This window comes from Antechinus flavipes, chromosome 2 (genome assembly GCF_016432865.1).
Source record: "Antechinus flavipes isolate AdamAnt ecotype Samford, QLD, Australia chromosome 2, AdamAnt_v2, whole genome shotgun sequence".
Lineage (NCBI taxonomy): Eukaryota > Metazoa > Chordata > Mammalia > Dasyuromorphia > Dasyuridae > Antechinus > Antechinus flavipes.
This window is the reverse complement of record NC_067399.1, coordinates 291,876,818-291,900,515: the sequence shown is the minus strand read 5'-3', so window position 1 is coordinate 291,900,515 and position 23,698 is coordinate 291,876,818. Positions and strand designations below refer to the sequence as shown.

The 23,698-nt window shown below is 33.6% G+C and overlaps 1 protein-coding gene across 4 annotated transcripts in view; it reads right to left on the bottom strand.

The window, feature by feature from the left end:
• STXBP6 (syntaxin binding protein 6) overlaps window positions 1–23,698 on the bottom strand; it is a 330,415-nt gene that overhangs the window by 62,857 nt on the left and 243,860 nt on the right. For all 4 annotated transcript variants that reach the window (XM_051977329.1, XM_051977326.1, XM_051977328.1 and 1 more), the window contains 2 exons: window positions 1,529–1,659; window positions 17–182 (listed from right to left, as the gene is read on the bottom strand). In XM_051977329.1, the coding sequence (XP_051833289.1) occupies window positions 17–182; window positions 1,529–1,659 (297 nt within the window). The remainder of the gene's footprint in view (window positions 1–16; window positions 183–1,528; window positions 1,660–23,698) is intronic.

The window sequence follows — 23,698 nt, the reverse complement described above, 5'->3', positions numbered from 1 at the left end:
CCTTTCTTCCACTCACCTCCCATAATCTTGGACTGACAATTAATAAATTCTGGCTTCTTGTCTGTGAGGTACCGCTGACAAGTATGATGGAGAATCTGGAAAAAGGTGCATTTTTCCGAAGCTGTGCTAGCCACCCACTGGTCAAAAGCATTTTCAAATAGCAAATCAAATTCTGCAGAATCCTGGAGAAGAAACACCAGAAAACTAGCATTTATTATCTCTTAAAAATGACTACTGTCAAATCATTGCTTTCTAAAACTTTCTAAAACTGTAAAAGATCAGTTTATTTTCTGGGAATTTAGTACTAATCACTGGGTGCCATTAACATGAAAAGTATATGGAATGCTAGGTAGCTGGCACAATGAGTACAATGTTAATACTTGGACTCAACAAGAAATGTGTTTAAATCTTCTTTCAATTGTTTACTAGCTGAGACCTTGAGCAAATTACTCAATATCTTTCAGCCTCAGTTTCATTTATAAAATAGGAAAAAATACAATGTTATAATGATTAAATAAGAATACTTGTATAGAACTTTGCAAAACTTAAAATGTGTATGGTGTGTGTGTGTGTATATGTGTACATATAGACTATTATTATTATCTTCATCACTATCATTACCATCAAATATCATCATCACCAAATTCATAGGGATTGTGGATATTCTTGGAGATCAGCCATCATCAAAGAGAGGAAGCTTAGAATAATGGATAGAATATTAGTTTGTGATCCAGGAAAGTCTAGGCTTAAATCCCATCTCAAACAACCTAGGCCTCAGTTTACTCATCTGTAAAATGAGGAGACTGAACTTGAGGAGGCAGCAAAGATCTCTCCTACTTCCATCTCTAGTCCTAACATATTTGACTAAGAGATGATTAGTTTTGTTTTGTTTTGTTTTTTTGGAATGTGGGATTTGTAGTGTTTTTCACTTCAGAAAAATAATTCATTTAATTCTCTGTACCCCATTTTATTAATCACGCACCTAACCTTCTATCACAAAAGACCCTCCCCTTTCCTGCCATGGTAATACATGACATGAATATCACCCACATTATCATGCATCATAATCAGCTATTTTTTTTCTTCCTTCCAGAAAAAAGATTGGATACTTCTGGTTGGATAATTCTATCATAAAAACCTTGACCTTTTAAACCTAAATAAGTCATAACACAGAATCTCAAACAAATCTTAGAATTTTTGTAATTTTCTTAGGTAAACATAGCATTTCCCCTGCTAGTACATATTTAATGCTTCCTGGGCTGGCAGTGGGTTACCAGTCATGACCATGATTACCTGCACTACCAAAGGCAACATTTCTCCTACAAATGGGACCCCAATTAGTTCCTAGTTACATAAAAGATGAAAAACTTCAGATTTGTTGGGATGAGAAGAGCTGTGACCAGAAAAATTTTTGCCAAAAAAAAAAAAAAAAAAATGAAATAATGAAAAAGGCAGAGAATAGAAAATTTTTTTTAAAAATCACTTTCTGAATATAATTCCTTTACTCAGCATTGAACATTTCACTCACCCGGTTAGGATCAATACCATTAACCTGACGAAGCTGGTCAAGCATCCACTGAGACCTTCGTACAAAAGATGTGGAGCCTTCAAATTGTTTGACCTTTGTGATAGATGCCTGTGTGGGCTTTTTGTTTGTCACTGCAGGAAAAAATACAAACAAAAAAGACCATATCTGGTTAATGTTTCTCTTCATTCATTCCAAAAAGAAGCATTTAACAGATACCTATACAGTACATGTAGTACTGTGCTAGGTATTAAGGGATGAGGAAAAGAAGAGAAAAAAAATAAAAGCAGGGTTCTGGAACCTTTAACAACTTAACAGTATAGAGTGGGAAATAAAATATACACATGCAACATGACAGAGATAAAACAACATGTCTATAAAAGCAAAACTATAAAAAGCTGTGGTCCATGTAGAAGAGCAGGCAGAGGTGAACGATTGGTCAGGGTCAGGATAAATCAATAAGCAAGGCTGGGTTAGGTATTAAGGGAAAATTGCATGGATAGGTTGTGTGAGGGTAGCTCAGATTTTGGAATTAGCAACCAGTTGGTATTACAGTACGGTCTTCAGCAGTGGAATACAATGACCCATGTATTCCTGGAATTTTAACATGACTAAAGTGAACAGAGTAGGCTAGAGACTAACAATAAAGTACCCCCACACAGAATATAAAGGTTAAACTGCAAAAAACTAGGCAAAACTGATGAGACCAAATTTGGTATGGCAGATGGAAAGTTTCATTTAAGAATTGAGAAGGGAAAATATATAGCCTGTAATGAAGCTCAATCAACTCTCGTGATCTCAGAGAATAGTCAGGGGATCTGAAAGGACTTTAGGGATTTACTTGAGTAATGAGTAGCTAGTGACCTGAAAAAAGCAATGGAAAACAATAAAATATATATATATTTAGTTTTCAAATGAATTCTTGTGTTTAAACTTAATGTGAATTTTGTCTGTAGTTTTTACAATTTTATACCATACCACAGACCATTATAACAAAACCATTATATTGTGAAAATAAAATTTAAAAGAATCTGCAAAGCTACCTAGCTTCTTCATTATGAGTATGTCATTATCTTCCTTCCTTCTTGATCTTTTCATTTTCTTGTTATTTCTAACTTTATATTGGGCAGTATCACAGCTCAAAAATGATATGAGAGCTACCCCTCTCCCTTTTTAGAGAAGCAATCTGGCAAAATGGATGGTGTTGAACTTAAGTCATGAAAACCTAAATTTATATCTTATCTCTAACATACATGATCATGGATCTCAATTAGCTTTTCTTTATAAAAGAGGTAAAAGTCCATGTTATAACCCTCATAATATTGTAAGGATGAAATGATATGGAGCAAAAAGTTCAGCTAGCTATTTTTCCTTTTTTTATATTAAAAAGATATCAAATTTTAAAAAAGCAAGTTGAAAAGCATGTATAAGTATATATATGTGCAAAGCACTTATGTATATATGCACACTCAACCTATATGTGTATTGTTTATACACATATTTATATATGTATTGTTTGCATGCATATATTTATGTGTATGTTTATATACATATATATGTTATATATAGATCACGTGTGACAAATACATACATGCATGCTTATTTCATTGGTATTCCTCCCTTGTGAGAAAACAGTATCTATCAATGCAGGTCTACATCTTCTGTGTACCTCATAGTCTTAGGAAGTCACCTAGAGAATTGAAAGGCTAAATAATTTGCCTATAGTTCCACAACCAATATGTATATGTCAGAGGCACACATTTGAGGCTATCTCACAATTCATTATGGCACTCTACTTTTTTATTGTAAAAAGGTCTTCTATTCTACTTCCTTTTGATTCAAGGATACATATATTAATGATATATTTGGTAATCACGTAGACAATATCAGGAGACCCAGGGCAGGGCTTCAGCACATTAGGTTGATCTCTTGAAAATTATTAATTATAAAATTATTAATGGGAAGCCAAGGACAAGAGTCACCAAGGATGATAAGGTATGGATCAAGTATGATCTACTATTATCAAAAAAATATTCAAATTAATGAGATCATTCCAACTCATATTACAGAAGGGGAAACAAACAAGGTTAAATGATTTGCTATTATAGGTTTTGTAATTAGAGAAGTCCACTTCAGATTGCCCTTAAAGAAAGAGATTTTATTTGGGAATATTGGGGAACATTTAACCCATTAAATTAAACAGCCTAGAATGTTTCCCAAACTAAATTATATTTTGAAATCACAAAATTGCGAAGCTGTCTACAGTATGATAATCTGTCCTCTGTAGTTTCAGCACAGTTCAGAAACAAGGAGCAGGACTTAGGAAAAATAAATGAATGGAGGGTAAGATATATAAAAGGAGAAAAAAGAACCAGTTTTTCAAGTAATTGGTTTTTAGGGGTGGCTTATTCAATGTTATCAAAGATCTGAGAACAATAAAAGAATTTATAATCTGGCTACAAGGAAGACTTAAATTGGCTAATACAGTTTCCTCCCCAACCCCGCAGAAGATTCTTCTTCCTGAGTTTAAATTTGACCTCAGATACTACTTGCTATGTAACTCTGGGCAAGTCATTTAACTTAGTTTGCCTCAATTTCCTCATTTATAAAATGAGCTGGAGCAGAAAATGGCTTACTACTTCAGTATTACTGCCAAGAAAATGTCAAATGGGGTCACTATGTGATTGAAAATGACTGAATAACAAAAGTTAGAATACAATCTGCATCATAGCTAATTATTCACCAAAGGTAATTACAATTCCATTCAATGAAACAATTTAATGACAGATTTAAAACCAATCATGGTGTCTGCGAGTACTGAAAAAAAAAAAAAGCTCTCTATTGCACATGTAGAGTTTGGCTCAATACACACAATAAAGTTTGACTCCTTGAAGATCACCAAAGACTATTATAGCTTAAATTTATGCCAGTGGCTATGTCTGAAGGGAATCCCGGGTTTAGAGATTATTCTTTTCAGGCAAAGGAATCTCTCCCCCCCACCCCACCCCCACCCCAGATATCACTGGAACATTTTTATCTTGCACTTAGCCTAATAATTTGATTGCCTTTTATTTGTTTATTGAGGAAACACTTGGCTAATCATCCCCTGATTCTGCCTGACCAACATGAATTCCAATTTTACTTTTCTTCATAAACTTGTACATTGTGAGAGAAAAGTATGTAATGTCCCCAAAGACAATAGTTTCACTTTTGCCATTTCTATTCCCCAGCATATAAAAGGCATATAGTAGATGTTAATAAAAACTTGCTGATTAACAATAAATATTTAGTCTTTTCATAAAATCCATAGCCTTCAGTTACTTCATAGTCTCATAAAAATGGCTAAAGTATAGTTGTAGGTGTAAACTTATTTAAACTATCCATATAGTACAGCCATTCCCTTACCCAAATTCAGGGCAAGGTCCATTCATTTTAAATTTATTATTTGCACATTCTATGGGGTGGGAAAAAGGATCACATCAAATAGAGAGGCACAATTAGAAAACTATTGCTGTGTTTTAAGACTAAAGGAAACAACACACCTTGAACACATGCAGATCCTAAAATGTGCCTAAAAGATTAAAAGAAACTTTCAATAACAGGAAAACATAGCTTCCTGTATTAGATACACACCCCTAAACACAGAGGATTTCCTTGTTTGTTTATGTAAATCATATGGTCTTTAGGCTTTTCAGGGAAACATGAAGCCTTTTCTTCTACCTTCATTTAAGGATGCCTTCATTTAAAATCCTTTGGGTCTATTTCTTTCCATGTAATTCAAATGTATTATAAAAAACTCAAAGATAATGCAAAATTAGGCTATAATGAGCAATGAGATGCCTCTAGAGGGATACTTGATATACAGAATCTCAATCATTCACCAGCTGGTCCACTAGCACATTGAATTAAAAATCTCTGTTCTGTAAGGTGTTTGAAACTGTCTATCCTGAGGGGAAGGCTTCTTGATACCTACTATATAACTCAGAGGCAGTTAAGTCTACTTTGGAAAGTTCAAATTGTGACAAGTTTTACTGTTGTAAATTATCGCCATATAAATCTCCATGTGTCCAAAATATCCCTCTCTACAACTCTGGCTTTTTGCTTTTTAGTTTTGCCTCCAAGTATAAGCAGAAAAAAATTTAAATCTCCTTTCCATATGTACCTCTTCTAATAACATGAAAATTACTTAGGTTGGTAGCCTTCATTTTTGAGATGTGGTTTTTTAAAAATTACAACAACAACAACAACAAACATTGAACCATGCTAGAACCTTGCTTACTAATTTCTTTTTTGGGGGGGAGAGGATTAAAAGGAAGAAGATAATATCACCTGTCTGAGCCTCATTTTCTTAATCATTTTCTTGATTTTCTTTTAGAAAAGAAAGGGGTTAGAAAAGAAGTTTCTAAACTTCATAGCCATATCCTACGCTCCCACCCAATTCCAAGATTCTGATTCTAGCTTCTTTTCACCAGCTTTTTGTTTTTGGCCATGTTTTGAGACTTTGGCTAGTTTTTCTGGGCAGAGAGCCCAGTTTGGTTTAATTTTTGTTTATTGTTATTATGTATGACATTCCGGTTTCTGTTTGGAAACAGGTGCATTAAAAATTATCATAAACACTATATATGCACAAATACATTTAAAAACAAAGACTTTACTGTCTAAATTTTTTTTTAAAAGAAAGAAAAAAAAAGAATCTGCCAGACTCTTTGAATTCTAAGTCTTAAGATTCTACAATTTAACTTTTTTTTTCTTTGCCTATGAATTATTCAGGGATAATTCTTCATAAATTAGACTTAATCAGGTTTTTTTTAGATGACTAATTATTTACTATATGTAAAGAACTAGATAAACTGGAAAAATGATTACTGCTTAAATGTTTAATGGAAAAGAATCCAATGTACGTTTTTTCAAAAGAAAAAAAAAATCACATTGGTTTGGATTTCCCTAAAATCAGGATGTTTAAACAAGAAACCTGCCAATATAGCAATAAATCTTTCCTGCCTTTCCAAATGATCATATTATAGGAATATTACCTATACTTGGGGAATATTGTTTTTAGGGATTAAGATAGTCTTTTGGATAACAATATCATATTCAATCTATAGAATTTACATGGCTAATTATATACATGTGTGTATACACATACATGTATAATGGTTTTATATTTATACTCTTTAAAACAGGTGGAGTGAAGAACCTAGAGTCAGTCGTAAGGTGTGAGTTCAGATTTGATCTCAGATATCTACTAGCTAGGTAAGTCACTTAACTCTACTTGCCTCAGTTTTTTCATCTGTAAAAGGAGCTGGGGAAATGGGACCACAAAGAGTGAGATGTGACCACAAAGAGTGAGATGTGACTCAAACAAATGAAAAACAATAAAAGTTCAAATTTATTCTGTAGATATTTCCTGCTGTCTCTGGTTGGAATATAAACTTCTCAAAAAGTGATACTTTCATGCTTTAGATTCTGAAACCCTTGTACTTAGCATAGTAGTTGATAGATGGTGGTAACATATAAATGCCGATTCATTGATGGTGGATTTCATTAATATGGAACTAGTGACTCCATTGTAAAACACAATTAGAGCAGGACAAACCGCATACTAGTTCCAATTTCCAGACATGCCACTTCACAAATAAAGACAGGTGGTGTGGGGAGAAAAACAGAAGGGATTCTTTCTTTCTTTTTTTTTTCTTATAGAAGTAATCTAGTCTAGTATAAGCTTTTAGTACAAGTTTTTATGCTTGGCTTGAATTATAACTTTTAAGTTATCATCCTCAGGCCACTGGTGAACTTTAGAGACACTAGCTATCAAATTGTAGATATTGTCAGGAACATCTATTATCTGAGAATCAATCTAGCTAAATCTGGAAAACATTTTTTACCACAAAGTTGATCACCAAATTACAAATTATTTGAAAACAGTTACTGATGATACTATCTGCTTAAATATGGATAAACTGTGACCTGTGTAGATGAAAGGAAAAGCAATACTCATAAAATTATTCATCATTAGAGGTATTTCAGTATTATTATATTCTAATTTTTTGAATAGCATTGTACCATGTAATGCTATATATAGAAATATATACTCTACATATTGAAATACATACTATTTCTATAGTATGTAGAAACCCTACAGTAATTGGAAGGTTCTATTCTTCAATTGTTTTGGATAAACAGGAGTTTCCTGTTTTGATTTTTATTAAAAAAATATTTTAAATCTTCATTTCATTGAATTCCCTTGTTGCCTATCACTAAAAGCATATAGAGTCAGAGAAAATCTAAAGAAATTACTTCATTATCTCCATTTGAACACTCCTCAAACACCTGTGCTAAAAGCCAATCAGAATGCCTGTCCAAAATGATGCCAGGAACAGTTTCTGTTTGTCTCTCTTAACACCACAGCACAAAGTGATAGGATCTATTGCCATCATCTGTCAGCATAAAGAGACTCATGATGAGCCTAGAGGATGAGGATGAAGATTAATATTCTGGTGTGGAAAACACAGCACAAACTTAATCTTGTTCTTTGTTAACTCTCATCTCTTGTGGATAACCCTAATTCTTCAGGGAGTGAATTTCCATGAGTTCAGAATAACATTATTAATTTTCTTCTCCATTTTGTAATCTTCACCTTCCTGTGCCTCTGAGAGATTAGATTATTCAAGGATAGAGGGACAAATGATTATTTATTTTGCATTTAACTTTGATTCCTTATTCACATACAAACAGATTAATTTTGGGCTTGTGATGCAATATGCAACACTGACTTCCTTGAAAGATAAACAAACAAGGATTTTTATTAATCTAAATGTAATAGTTCCCTATATCAGTGAAATCATAGGTCCATCTTCCATTGCTAAAGTAGCTTAATCTATAATGTTATAAACTCTGAATAGAAGGTGACACCATTTGACATATAAGTATAAAGAAGTTTAACAAGTTTATGACTTGCTAGAACCAAGACTCAAACCTGTTGACTTAACTGACTGCTGTTGCTTTTACTATTCAAACATCCCCCTGCTATAGCCAATAGTGCTGAATTTGGAGTCGCTAAGAACTGAATGCAAATCCTGCTTCAATCACCTACTAGCTGTATGACTCTGGAAAGATCATTTAACCTCTCTTGGATTAAATTTCCTCATCTCTAAAATGGGGAAAAATAATAGCACCTATTTCACAGGGCTGTTGTGAGAGTTAAATAAGGTAACATAAATAAAAGATTTTGTAAACCTTAAAGTGAAATCATATAATATTTTAATATATGGTATGAGTTATAGATTATTGATACTTTTTTATATAATGATTTGGAATAATGTATGTATATTGTTTGAACGTCAAACACTATGCTTCTTAGCAAGTATGTATTAAAAATTACACAAGATTTCACTACTGATAAATATTAATACGTAGTCATTTGAAAGAGATTTAATATTAATGCTAGAAATATAATGCATGAAAAATGCAACATATACAGATCAGGAAAGGTATTTGGATGGGTAGCCCTCTAAGTTTATCTTCATATATTTCTTGATCAGATACTAGAGATCTACAATGAACTGGGTCCATAACAGAGTAGGAGGAAGTCACTTTCAATCATATTTGACAAATTAGATATCACTTTCAATGGTTCCACATTTCTTACTACAGAAAAGTCCATCTTAAGAAAAAATAATATTTTTCCACCTTGCTAATATGGATGTGAATCATGGAATATCACAACCTCAGAAGAATCAAAGTAGCAAGTAACCTCAAGAGCACCACCATAAGACACGTGATAGGTATAAATTGGTTAATGTGCATTCATTAAGATAGTAAGTAACACACAAAACATGATCATAGACATGAGAAAAGGTGGGTTATTTATGTAGCTAAAATAAGGGATAATAGATGTTCAGCCTAAATACCTCAATTATACTTCCAAATATAAATTTAAGAAAAATAAAAGTAAGACCTTTTAATATGTTAGAATACAGAGTTTACAGCAAAAATTCTTACAAAAAAAATGAAAACTGTCAGTGTTGATGACATCATGGATCCACAAAAGAGCTGCTCCAAACGTGGGATTGTCTTACCCAAGGTAATTTAAAGATAAAAGGATGCCAAACTAGTTTTCCTGACTGCAGAACTATTTATTATGCCATGGAGCCATTATAGAAAGTTCATGGCTATAGTAAAGAAATTATCACTCTAATTATTTAATTCTGGTGTGTTATAGATTTAAATTAGAAGAGGTTTTAGAGGTCTATCTAGTTCAGCACCACCCTCTTCCCCCTTTTTATAGCCTGAGAAACTTAACAATACAAAAAGTATACAAGACTAAGATTTGAACACAGGTCCTGGGACCCTAAATCCTATGCTATGTCCACTGTATCATTTATAACACACACACACACACACACACACACACACACACACACCTCATGAAATACTTAACTTCTTCATTATTGTATCAATGGCATCATATCTTTCCATATAATGTGACAAATTTGTTTTGAGGGTTCTGTTTAGGCAGTTATCTACTGAGACAGCATGTTTCATAAGGACAAGAAACTCCTGGGACATTCACAGGATTGGTGGCCAAATCAGTACTTTAATCCAATGACAAAATTGTTCATTATTATAATCCTGAGTCAGTTAATCATAAAAATTATGAATTTCACCGAGACAATACTAAGCCCAGAAAGCCAGAGATGCAGAATTGGTAGCAAGAATGACAATGACTGAAAGGCAGAAACATCAGTTATTTGAATGGCATACAGAAAAACAAAATAAGGTATATGCAGAGTGTGTTTATAAGGCAGGTTTTCCATTTCCAGGTCCAATGTTTTTTAGAGTAATATTTCTCCATTTCAAAATCATTATTCCTGGCATCATTTTCCAACCATATTTTTATATGCTTACATATATGTACACACACATTCAGATCAAGGTATACTTTTTTCTTCTTGGGTTTTTTTTGGGGGGGTCAATGTTTTCTTTAGAATATCACTAATATGGAAATGTTTTTCATTATTATACATATATGATCTATATTAGCTTGCTTTTTCAAAAAGGGAAAGGAGGAAGAGAATTAAAAAAAAACTGTAATCATTTTTGCACATTATTGGGAAAAATAAAATACTAAATACATTAACTAACACACACACATATACAAATATATACACATACACTAGTAGACAACATTCTACACAGAGTTCTGACTCAATAAAATGAAAGATATATTTCTCTAATTTTTCTCTCTAGGGACAAGATGATCATTATAATTATAGTATTTATTTCATTTTACTCTCTTTTCACTTATATTGTTGTGGGTTTTTTTTTTTCCTTGTTCTGTTTACTTTATTATTTATTGAGAGAAATCTTCCAAGTTTCTCTGAATTCTTCATATTTTTTATTTTTGATGGACCAATAACCTTTCCTTACATTTATACACCAAAATATGTTTAGACATGCCCTAATTAATGAATACTCACTTTTATTTCTAGGTCTTTCCTAATAAATGTATATATAAAAAAATATAAATAAAATCATTTGTATAGTGGATTCAACCTCAAGCATTAGTCAGCTTTCTGGGATCAACTACTCCTCCTAAACCAACTCTCCATGTATTTTTGGCTCTTAGTCATAAGGCTTTCGTTTTCACCAATCTCTAAACCTAGACTGACCATTGAACTCTGAAAGAACTGAGCCCTCTAATCTTTTCAGTCCCTAATCAGTCTGTCATTTAAAAGTTCAAAAGTCTTCCAATACTTAATTACCCTAACAGCTACTATTTTTTCATCTTTCTTCTGCTAATATACTTGTTTCTTGGTGCATGATTATGTCATCTACTTCCCTCTCACTGTTTCATCTGTCATTATCTTTTCTCAGGTTTTATTTACAAGACAACATTATTCAGACATAATACACTAGGATGAGAAAGGTTTTGCTTTACTCAAGGAGGATCAAATGGAAGAAGGTCCCTCAATTGGGGGAAACTTGGGCATGGAAATCTGAGTTCTAGCCAGTCAATATAAAATGTAACTTTAAGAACTGAGCAGGTGAAGGAAACCATAATTAAACATGAGCTCCTGGCTGCAGGCTTTCTAACTTGAAACAAGAAAAAATTTCTGAAATCTAGAATCTTATTAGTTTTGCTCATGTAGTTGACCCACATAAAGCACAAAGAAGATATCCTCTGAAATGTGGTTCAGGAAATAAATGCAGAATTAAGCAGGCCTCATGAAGTGTTGATGCTGTGAGGAAGCGGGCGAACATGCTAAAAATAGGAAACAATGATTTGGAGCTGATATTTACTTAATGCTTTTCCAGGATGAGTTAAAAATCTTTCCAATTTTATGGCACATACAAAAGATAATGATCTTAAAAGTAAATCAGCCACTATCCTACCAAAGCACAAATGATTACCAAACTGAACAAAAATGTTCCTACTGTTAAAAGGCCTGAAAGCTTTTTGAGTAGGGAAGATCTTTTTTGTTAGGATTCTTACAAGGTGCTAAGTAAATGGAATCAAGGAGACAGTGGTGAAATCTAGTTTAGCACTGATTCAATCCTACAACAAATAATGGTTTCCTAGTGATATAATGATTGGTGTATATTCAGTTTGGAACATATAAAGAGGAGCTGTCAGGGCCAGAAAGGACAAGCGCTCTATAAGGTTTCTGAGGCAGATTCATACCATCTTCCACCTTTGTGCTGGCTGGAGGATGAAGCACAAACCTTTGGATTCGGAAACATTCGGAGGAAGCTAGAGGCAGAAGCTGGCAGAGGCAAAGGACTAGCAGCAGGAGCTCTTGGAACCAAGGAGAGAGATAGACCTCTAAGAAAGGTAATTGGGCCCAGGAAAAGAGGCAAGATTTGAAGGAGACAATAAAGGATTTGGCTTTAACACGTGGCTGGCTGTATCTGAGGTGATTACTGAAGTAAAGCTAAGGTTGCCTCCAGAAGCCCAAGAAACCTGCTCCCAGAGAACATTATATTTTAGAGAAGAACATTACACTTTTTATTATTCCCAGAAGGAAAAAGAACATATTTGTAGTTTTGAAATGAGGGACAACCATCATATTTACATGAAGCCTTTCCCAATTGCCCAAAGATTTATAAGTGCTTACTATGTACCAAGTACTGAATATACAAATAGAAGTTGAAGGAACAACTATCCTTATTCTTGAGGAACTTATGTTGTAACAGAAGATAACACTTAAAAGGAAACTAAAAAGGGAGTTGAGGAGTGATGCTTGGTAGAGAAATTCTGCAGTGCACCTCTGAAAAAAATGAAAATAAAACATGATTGGTCTTGGTACTTTATTTATAAGGATGCTCTAGGAGTGATATAATTAAAGGGAGAGAGAAGTTGCAGAGTTGGAAAAGTACTTTCTACATATGAATTCTAGGACTTGACTGAAGTTTCAGGAAATTCAGGAATGGGGTATTATTCCCCACCTCCAAACTACTATATGTTTAGCTTCTTTGTATGCATTTGTATTTAATAATATTATGGCTATTGTCTTTTGTACTGAAAGAGGATCAAAATAACATCACTATGTTGGGATCAATGATAGAATGTCCAACTATGAATGATCAGATCAATATGAGCTCAGAAGACTAGCACAGGTCAGGCATAAATGAACATTTAGAATGGAGTTTTAATTTGTGCATCTTCCTTTTCTTTTGAGATACCACAATTTTGCTTTGCTCATAAAGTACTGTGCCTTCTTTGATGCAGGCATGGCATACTAGATAGTCCTGTGTCAGTATTTCCTATGTTTCGCCAAGCCTTAATTTCCACATCTGTAAAATGTTAACAATAATATTGATACTATTTTCCACACAGGGCCTCAAAAGAAATGTTTTGTGTAATTGTGAAATGATATATGTAAATTATTACTTCATAGATGCATGCCATTTTTCAGCCTAGATCCTATTTTTTCTAATTTTAAGTGTGTGAAGACTACATCAAAACTGGTTAAATGGAGTGCTGAAATAGTTTATACTACATAGACACATTGTTCATTTACAAGTGGTCCCAGAACATTATTCACTAGGGAGAAAAGGGACTCTTCCTTCAAAACAGTAAGTAATCCACATATGTTTACAAGTCCAATGAAAAAGTCAATAGTATCTTAGTAAAGGATTAAACTTATTTTTAAATAATATTTTATTTTTTAAATTACATGCAAAGGTAGTTTTCAATACTCATTTTTGTAACATTTTGAGTTTCAAATTTTTTCTCCTTTACCATCTCTCTTCCCAAGACAGCAAGCAATCTGATAAGTTATACATAAAGTACCAAACTTTTAAAAGGTTTTATTATTGCCTTTTTGTATGTGTACTACAATCCTTTCTTGATATAATCCCTTTTTATTGAACCTTCCTTGGTAAAAAAGAAAGACAGCACACCATAATCAATAATACAGGTCTATCACTATATATAATATTCTTCTACCGTGGTCTCCTACTTTTCTAACTAGAAGAGAGAAGTAGGTTTCATTATCTCTTCTCAAAGACTGGTCATTATAATTAATCTGTTTCCTCCCCCAATAGGTTAAACAGGCCAAGGATAGGAACAATTTTCAAAAGAAGAATTGGGGAACTGGAAAATCATATGAATGTTCTAAATCATTAATAAAAGAAATCCAAATCAAAGCATCCCTGATGTTTCACTGCATATGTGGCAAAATCACAAAGGAAAATAAGAATGGAATGGTTAGTGTCAGAGGGGCTGTTAAAAGACAGGCACACTAATACATTTTTAGAGGTATAAATTAGTACAATTGTTTTAGAAAGAAATTGGGAATTAATTAATTTATCTTTTGGATTTTCATTTATATTTTAGTCATTGTATCTGTTCTCCATCTATAATTTCACTCTCTTTTAAAAGTAACATTACTGAACTTTTGCAATGTCTTCCCTATGTTACCTTCCCTTATAACAAAGCACAGTTATGCAAAAGAAACACACCTGCTATATTTGACAAGGGCCCCATCCTGTCTTCGTAATGAATCACTTCTCTACTGAAAAGAAGGTAGTGTGTTCATCAGCTCCTCCCAATGAAAAAAAAATATGGATATATGCAATTTTCAATGGCATGGGTCACTATGAAATCCAATTGGTATATTTATATCTTCTCACCTATAACTTTGATTTGATGCAGCTGGTTTATAATTTTCAACCTTTCTACACTAAAAAAAAAAAAAAAAAAAAAAATCTTTAAGAGAGAAGTTCAAAAATACTAATGGCTTCATTTGCAGTCTTTAAAATGAAAATCAGCCTTACACAAAAGGGCTTGATTGCCACTCTGAAACAACAGGAAAATTGTCGATTTATAAACTGTTCAATGTCCTCATCACAAACTGATATGGTGCATTTGTTGTGAATGCTGTATATCTTTCCTCAAGGATACACTAAAAGTCTTCTTATACTCTCCAGGAGCTTCAAACTTGCCATTTCAAATTCAAGTGACAGATTCCAAGAATTTGGAGTATTTTTTAATAGGAAATATTTGGGATAGAAGGAAGAGGCAGAAGAAAGAGTGAGTCAAAAAAGGATAGTCAGAGGGGGGCTAATTAAACAGAAGAGGAGGAAGTCCAACAGAAATTCAGAAACAGAAGTTAGACAGAAGGGAGAGAAAGAAGGGAAGGAAAAAGAATGGGAAAAGGGGGAAGAAAAAGAATAAAAGAGAAGAGAGGGAAAGAGGGGAGAAAAGAAAGGAGAGGGGAAAGTAGTGAGAGACAGAAGGAAATTGAAAGAGGGAAGAAGGAGAGAGGAAGAGAAACAATATTTTTTGCCACAGAGCTCCTATTTGTGTGAGCTAGGATCTCTGAACACTCTGATCTATGTGTATTAAAGCCGAACAATCCAAGATTCTGCATTAGAAAACTCAAACAAACTCCATTTAGACATTTAAAACCAGATGTCTTATAAGCATCTCAAACTCAACATGTTGGAAAAAGAATTCATTATGATTGCCTTCCAATCCACTTCTCTTCTTAAATTCCTTCTTTTAACTCTACAACCTCTCTGACTCTTCACATTGCTGAAATAAACTACTCCACTGAAATCTAATCTTGCATATCCAATTGTTATGCCACAGTCTCTTTGAACTGTTCTATCTCAGTTTCCTTGCACTAGGTTCCCTGAATTGTTCTATCTCAGTTCTGCCTTAATCCCCTTAGTTATTTTAAAAAAACAAACAAACAAACAAAAAAAACACCCTCTCTGGTCCATTACCATTTGCTCTAAGGTTGTAAATCGTCAATGTAAGCAAGATAAGGGGGAATTCAGACTTCCTGACTCTAGCTTTTAGTAAGAATTTACAGCCTCCTCCCATTCTGGCAGAGCCAAATGGATCTGTGAAGAAGTTTCTCGCTTCTTTCCCCTTTTCCTTTGTAAAAAAGGTATTTAAAGGGTTGAGGTTCTCCCATACATGGCTGGATTCTTTGAGATGACAGTCTCCTCCAGCTCTGGGACCAACATGGATCCATTGGTCCCAGTATATCTCTCCATTTAATAAACTATTGAATTGGTCTCTAATCTCTGGCTGGATAATTTGAGATGAGAGTCCTGTCCAGTCAATTAGGCTCTCCCAATTAATAAAATATTAACAACTCTCTAATCTCTCTCCTGCCTCAGTTTCTCCGGTATTACACAATCAGTTCCAAATCTTGTCATTTCTGCCTCCATTGTAGCTCTCATATCTGCCTCATCAGTACACCCCTCAGATTTCATCACTTAGCCAAAAGATTGGTCTTCCTGTTCTAAATATATCTATGACCAATTCTTCCTCCATATACTGTTAAAATGTTAAACTGTTAAAATGATTTCCCCACTATTTCTAGTATCAAACATAAGATCTGTTTGACATCTGAAGTCCTTCACAATCTGGTCCAAACCTACGTCTCCAGGCTTATTTCACATTAATTCCCAAGAGAATACTTTGGTTCAACCAAAGTGAGTTTATTAGCTTTCACACATATTCTTCCATCCTCAATTCCAATCCTCTGCCTGGAATGCTCCTATGTTTGGAAAGTACTTTCTCCTCATTTCCACCATCTCTCAGAGATCTTAATTTCCTTCAAAGTTCAAATCAGGTATCATCTTGAAGCTTATCCTGGATCCCTTCAGCTACAAATGTCCTTCCCCTATAATTACCTTAAATCTATTTTGAAATGAGTGTAGTACAGTCCCCAGCTAGATTATAAACTCTTCCAGGGAAGGAACTGTCTAATTTTTTCTCTTTTTATCCCCAATGCTGTCTCCATATTAGGAGATTAATCAATGCTTACTGACTGATTGGCATGCCCCCAAACCTGAGGAGAAGATTAACTTACATGTATCTAAAGTAGAGTTTAAAGACAGACCACTATAAGATGGTTTATAATTGATGGTTTGATAAATTAAATATTTTGGGTATTTGTTTGTTCTATTTGTCATTAAATAAGATAACTGGTCAGACAAAAGTACTGTGGCTATTTTAAATGGTTCCAGGACAAAAGAGAATGGTAATGGACTGGGAGTGCAAAGGTTTAGCTATTCTAACCTTGTAGAAGATTTGGGGCAAGTTAGCTTTCTGGGTCTCAATTTCTTCATCTATAAAATAAGGGAATTTGAATAGTTCATTAAAATTTCATTTCTCATTAGCTCTAAAATTAAGTGTTTGGAGAAGCTACTTACTATGAAGTAGATAATCTCTGAAAAGTACATTCAGATAACTGTGCAGAGCAATACAGATGAATAGGATAACTGAATGGGTTATGGACAGCATTTAAGCCTTATTTCTAACTTCCTCAATGTTGAAACAGAAGTAAACACCATTTTGATCTCTGTCTCTGGATAGCTTTATAAACTGTGGATTAAAAAAAAAAATCATCAAAGAAATGGTTACATAAAAAGGAAAGTAAATTTAAATTATTCCTCCAAAAGCTCCAAAGACTAGGAATGCAAAGGATTTAACAAATTCGGCTAATATTAACCATTATGGATAGGAGGTTTCTGCCAAATTGGAACTCTCAGCAATTTACATACCCTGTGAAAAAATTCAATGAATATTTTATCTGTGGGAGGTGCAGAAAAGCATTTTTAACCCAACGAGCATTTAAATCAGACAGGATTGTTTCTGCCGCTATTAATTTCTTATCTCACAGCAGCTCAGAACTGAACCTTTTCTTTGATGGGAAGGAAAGGATTTAGAAACACACTTTTTTGGTATTTGACAATGGAGACTCAAATTCCCAGTTTCCCCTCTTTTAAATTACTTAGTAACAATTATCACATTTAGAACAAGGCTTTTGGATTCAATAAATATTTTTGCACACTCTAGATTGCTTTTTCATTTTTATAACAATTTAATGATATATGTATGGGGAGAGAGAAGTAGGGAAAATTCAGGTAGGAATGAGAAAATCTAGTTTCTAATTCTGATTCTATCATCAATTAGCTATGTAAAATCTCAGGTAAATAATTCTCACAATTAGTACTCTCACTTCCTTATAAAATCCAAATTTTACTACATATAGTCAATACAAACTATCAAATTTAATTAGAACTGTACTGTTCAGGCAGATGTTCCTCCTCTTCTCTTACCATTACTCCCTTCACACTCTTCTCTTATTGACAATATATTTTAAATGTGAGTAAGTATCATTAATTTTATTTTAAGGGAGTAGAGATTAAGAACGAAGAAGAGAATAGTGATTTGTATCAATGTAGCTTCATTTTTTTTTCTTCATTATATTGGAAACTAAAATGACCTCAACATAATGTTTGGATCAAAAAATAATTCAAACACACTGGAAAATAACCCATGATCAAAACTAGTTGAGCTATAGGATAAATGTGATTTGTTTGAAAAATCCAATACACATAGAAACAGTGGCTTACCACTGGGATCTTAAGAACATTAGACACTAAAAAAGTGTCAAGTGTTAAGTGTCATTTGTTGTCAATGAAATAGGATCATTCAGAGTTTTATGGAAAAGAAAATATTGTACAATTTTCATCATGAATTCACCTATTGCTATTTTGTCACCTTTGCAAACATCAGCCCACAGGACTTTGAAAACATAATTTTCTTTCCAAGGCTCATTTTCTCCTTTTATTTATTTAAAATAAATTAATAAATAATATAAGTATATATAATTAGGAATAAATATAAAATTTGAAATAAAATAAATACATTTATTTATTAGCTCCATTGGGCAAGGTTTCCAATGGAGCTAATTTCTATGGCCCATTTTCTATGGCCCTCTTTCTGAGGGTGCTCACAGTATTGGTCAGACAGATAAACTCCTTATTTCCACTCAGCCTCTGATAAGGGTGAGTCTGAAATTGGTCACCAGAATGCTTTTTTTTGTTTGTTTTTTGGGTCATACTCACAGAAGTTACAGGAAAAGATTCCTCTAATAACTTTTGTGCATCAACAAGCACTGCTTTTTCTCATTTAATGAAAATCTCTTTTGCCTGTGTGACTTTCAGCTACCATTTTAAGTGATTTTTAAAATCATTTTGGGTGAATGCTGAAGGAAGCACTATTTTAAATAGTGAAAAATGTGATACTCAAGATGAATACTAAATTGAAAGCAGGGAGATCTACAATTCATATATATAGAAAATCAATTAAATGAAGAGTAATAAACAATTATGTTCCAAGTCTTGTGTTAGATGCTGGAGAAGCAAATACAAAGAAACAAACAATCCCTTCTCACAAGGAACTTACATTCTAATATACACTGGGCTTGGACTCAGAAGACATGGATGCAATTCTCAATTCAAATGTTCTTTAACTTCATTACCATGAGAAAATTATTTTTGAACTTCAGTCTTATCACTTCTAAGAAAGAGTTAATAATACAAGATAATAATATTTTACTATCTGTCTCTTAAGGGATATAGTAAGGAAAATGCTTAATAAGACATGAAATATTAAGTATCTGCAAACTATTATTAACAATAATGACACAAATTTCTCATAATTCCTAGCATAATATCTGAAACTCAATTATTCTACAGTAATTGTTTTGAATGAAATATGAGAAAGAAGAAAGATAACTGGGAATTAAAAATACTAAAAAATTAGAGCCTTTGTCATTCATGCATTATTATATGCAATAATCTGTGGTGGATTAGAAAATTGGTTATGTTCAGAATGATGACTGAATAAGTAAAACCAATATGTGCTAAAGGTCATTCTGAGTTGACTTTATTTCAGGAAATCTCCAAAGGAGAATATTTGGCCCTTGCTTCAGGGAGCAAAGGTTGAAGGAAGTCCCACAATGCAGGGACCATTTGAGTACTTATATCATGGCAGAAGCAAAAGGTCAGAAATCAAGATTACTTCTCTAGATTTGCCTGGCTTAACCTGCAGATACTGAGCCAACAATCTGGCACAGGGTTAAGGGCCCTGAGGGTGCTGGATAAGTACTTGGGAAACTCCTGGAACAAAGTAAAAATTGCTTAATGAAGAACTCTGCCTGTTTTTTCACACATGGTAACCAATGTTAGAGGCCCATAAAAGACATAGCACCAAGCACCCAATAGCAGGCTACTCATTCAATTAGGTCAGTACTTAAAAGAGATAATATTTGTAAAAGTATTTAGTACAATTCCTAGAATATATTAGGCAATATACAAATGCTTATTAAGATTCCTTTTCCTTTTCCTTTAATAAGGCTCAGTTGTTTTCTCCATGTATAGTTTATATATAGTAAACTCTTCAAAATTCTTTTCCCCACAGTTCTACAGGACCAAGGTCAACTTTCTAGCAGGGCTTTAGACTTTGAACAAACTCACTTTAAATGGGGTAAGAGATGGATGATCAAACCAGGTTGACCAGTGGCTTCATATTCTAGTAGGCAACAGGGGATTCAAATACTTCAAAGATAAGAGATTCAAATTCTACCCACAACCCCATTATATTGCTTTGGGGTTAATGTGAGCAAAATGCTTTGTAAACTTTTATTGTTATATATCATTATTATTTAAGATCTTCTATAACTTGGTCCCATTTCTGCACCAATGTAAATTTCTAATCCCTTTGGATATATGGTGCTTTTTTTTTCTTTTTTATTTCCTGCCTACTCTGGTTCCTACCTGGAATGCTCTGTCAATTCTCTTCTACCTAATTCAAACGTTTTCTATCCTCCCTTACTCCTGAAAGATCTCTTCCTTCTCTGAACTACATTTATTACCAGTATCTCTCAGCTTGGTATTTAGTTAAGCACCAGATCTGCTTTACAGAAGAGATAAAAATTAATTATAATTAGCACATTTTAACAAATGAGTGTGCCCCTAAGCTATTGAAATTGGCCTATTCCTTTAGGAAGGTTAAATCTGCTTTGAGAAGCCTTGTCTATTTTATTAATCTGCTAACCAAGCCCTTTCTTCAATGGTACCTCAAAGGTAAACTACAGTCAAGCCAATCTAGATTTGATTCAATTCAACAAACCTTATTTAAGGATCTTCTGTGTGTAAGACACCAAGATAAATTGAAAATACAAAGATGCCTAGTGTAAACAGATAATGTCTTCTGGGATGTTATATTCTTCTGGAGTAATAAGGAGATATGATACATTAATAGGTATATTAATAATAGCCATATAAGTAATATATAAATAAGTATAATTCTAGATAGGGAGTGGTTAAGTATAGTACTTGTGGGGAGAGAGGAATGTGAATAGAGACCAAGGAAGCCTAATGAGAGGAAGAATTTAGTATCTAAGTCACAAGAGTAAGGCAGAGAAAAGAGAAAATAGAAGAGGAAAGGTGAGAGAAGGAAAAGGAGAAGAGGAGAACTGAAGAACTACAGAGACACAGGAAAAGTAAATTTATAATCATTGTTAGAAGTCAAGTTTGTGAGATCCTAGAGAGCAAGGATGATTTTTTTGTCTCTATAGCAGCACATAGCACTTAGTGCCTGGCTCATAGTTATTAAATGTTTCTTAACTAAGTCCTAATAGTTTGGAATATAGTTAATTACTGCTCTGACGTAGCCCTTATTATTGTTTTATTAATTATGAAATTTGGTGCTTTAGGCAAAAATGACAAAGCACTGCTTATGAAGAATTTGTGTGCTATAGTTTGATAAAATAATAATTCTGTTTCAATGCTTCAGGCAGGCTCAGTGGGTCAAAGAAGGTTAGAACAGTTGTCAGAAAGAGCTAAATTCTAAAAAGACATGATAAATAATGAGAACATGCCCATATATACCTAAATGGAGAAGGTAATACACAAGTTCCCAAAACCTGCTTGTAAGGAAAAAATGGAGAAAGGGCCATATCTCTGCTTCTAAAATTAAATATTCTAATAAGGAGAAGAAAAGAATAACATACGGAGTTTGGCCAAAGGTAACTATTATGATGTGGTTCATTAGATGATGGATGAAAGAGCACTGGCTAATAGCCTTGGATGTCATTTATGACCTTCCTGAAGGGCAAAGGATAGGTAGGGGAGTTCACTGGGATAAGATTAGGTGTTTTCCTGTATTAGACATAAACTTGCTTTTCCATTTTTTTCTGAAAGAACTACATTCAAGCCCTTCTACAGGAATGATTCAGAATTCTTCAGCAAAGAGTTCCATATTTAAAATGAAGGCCAATACACAATACAAACTTTTAAGTACAAAGAAAAATGGGTACAGGGGAGGGATGAAAAAGGATAAGTGTTCAGCTACAAATAATGTCTTCCACTAAATTGCCAAAGCGTTTATTTTTTTCATAAAGTGTAATAAGTTTGATTATGTCCTACTCCTATTTAATAAATTCTAAAAGGTCTCTATTACCTCCAGGATCAAACATAAATCCTATTTGGTATTTCAAGTTCATTCCACAAGATTCCTATCTTTCTAGTTTTCTTATACCTTACTCCCTTTCCACACCCTCAAAGATATAGCCACATTAGTATACTTGTTTCCTGAACAAAACACTATATTCCATCTCAGTTCCTTTTCCTGGCTCTGCTCTTTCATCCCAGTCTCTCGGTTTCCTTGCTTCACTCAAATTTCAGCTCAAAACTCACCTTGTAAAGGAGGCTTTCAGAGTGCTCCGAGCTGTTAGTGAGTGCCTTCCTTTTTGAGACAGCTTCCTAATACTCTGTATATATATTTAATTTATAACTAACTATATTCATGTTTGTCTTCCCATTAAAATGTGGGCTGCTAGAAAGCAGCTTCCCTGCACTCGACATGGTGCCTGGTACATAGAATAATATGCTAGAAGCAACTAGATAGACTTGTATTGGATAAAGTGCTGGACCTAAGTTTGAAGACTTGAATTCAAATGTAGCCTCTGACTACTAGTTATGTGGCTATGGTCAAGTCCTTGTACTGCTGTCTGATTCAGTTTCCTCAACAGTAAAATGGTGATAGTAATAGCACCCATTTGCCCAAGTTTTGAGAATCAAATGAGACCAACTATTTCTAAAGAGCTTTGTAAATTTCAAAATACCATACACGTGCTACATGAGAATTCATATATTTGCTCTATTAACAAGGACTTAATGTTTCTCAGCATCATGATAAAGGCATTCCTCCTAAAGAAACTCTTTATTTCAAGTTTTTGGTTAAAAATGTTTAGAGGGACCTAAATACTCATTTGCACACTCTTTGATCCAGCAGTACGTCTGCTAGATCTGTATTCCAAAAAGACCATTAAAAAAGGGAACAGGATTCACAAGTATTAAAATGTTTATAGCAGTTCTTTTTGTATTGGAAAAAAATTGGAAATTGAGGGGTTGGGCATCCTCAAATGCCCAACAATTGCAGAATAACTGAACAAATTATGGTATACAAATGTGATGGGATATTATTGTTCTATAAAAAAAGGTGAGCAGACAGATTTCAGAAAAAACCTGGACTTACATTAACATGCTGAGTGAAGTGAGCTTAACCAGGAAAGGATTGTATATAGTTATAGCAACATCAGTGTAATTATCAACTTTGATAGATTTAACTCTTCTTAGCATATCCATAGAAAGAACCATGGAGTTTGAAAGCAGATAGAAGCATACTATTTTCACTTTTGTTTTTCTTTCTCATAGTTTTCCCTTTTCCTCTTTCACAACATGATCAATATGGAAATATATTTAATATGATTTTGCTTATATAACCTATATCAGTTTGCTTGCCATCTTGGGGAAAAGGAAGGAGAGGGGAGAGAAAAAAATGGAAATTGAAAT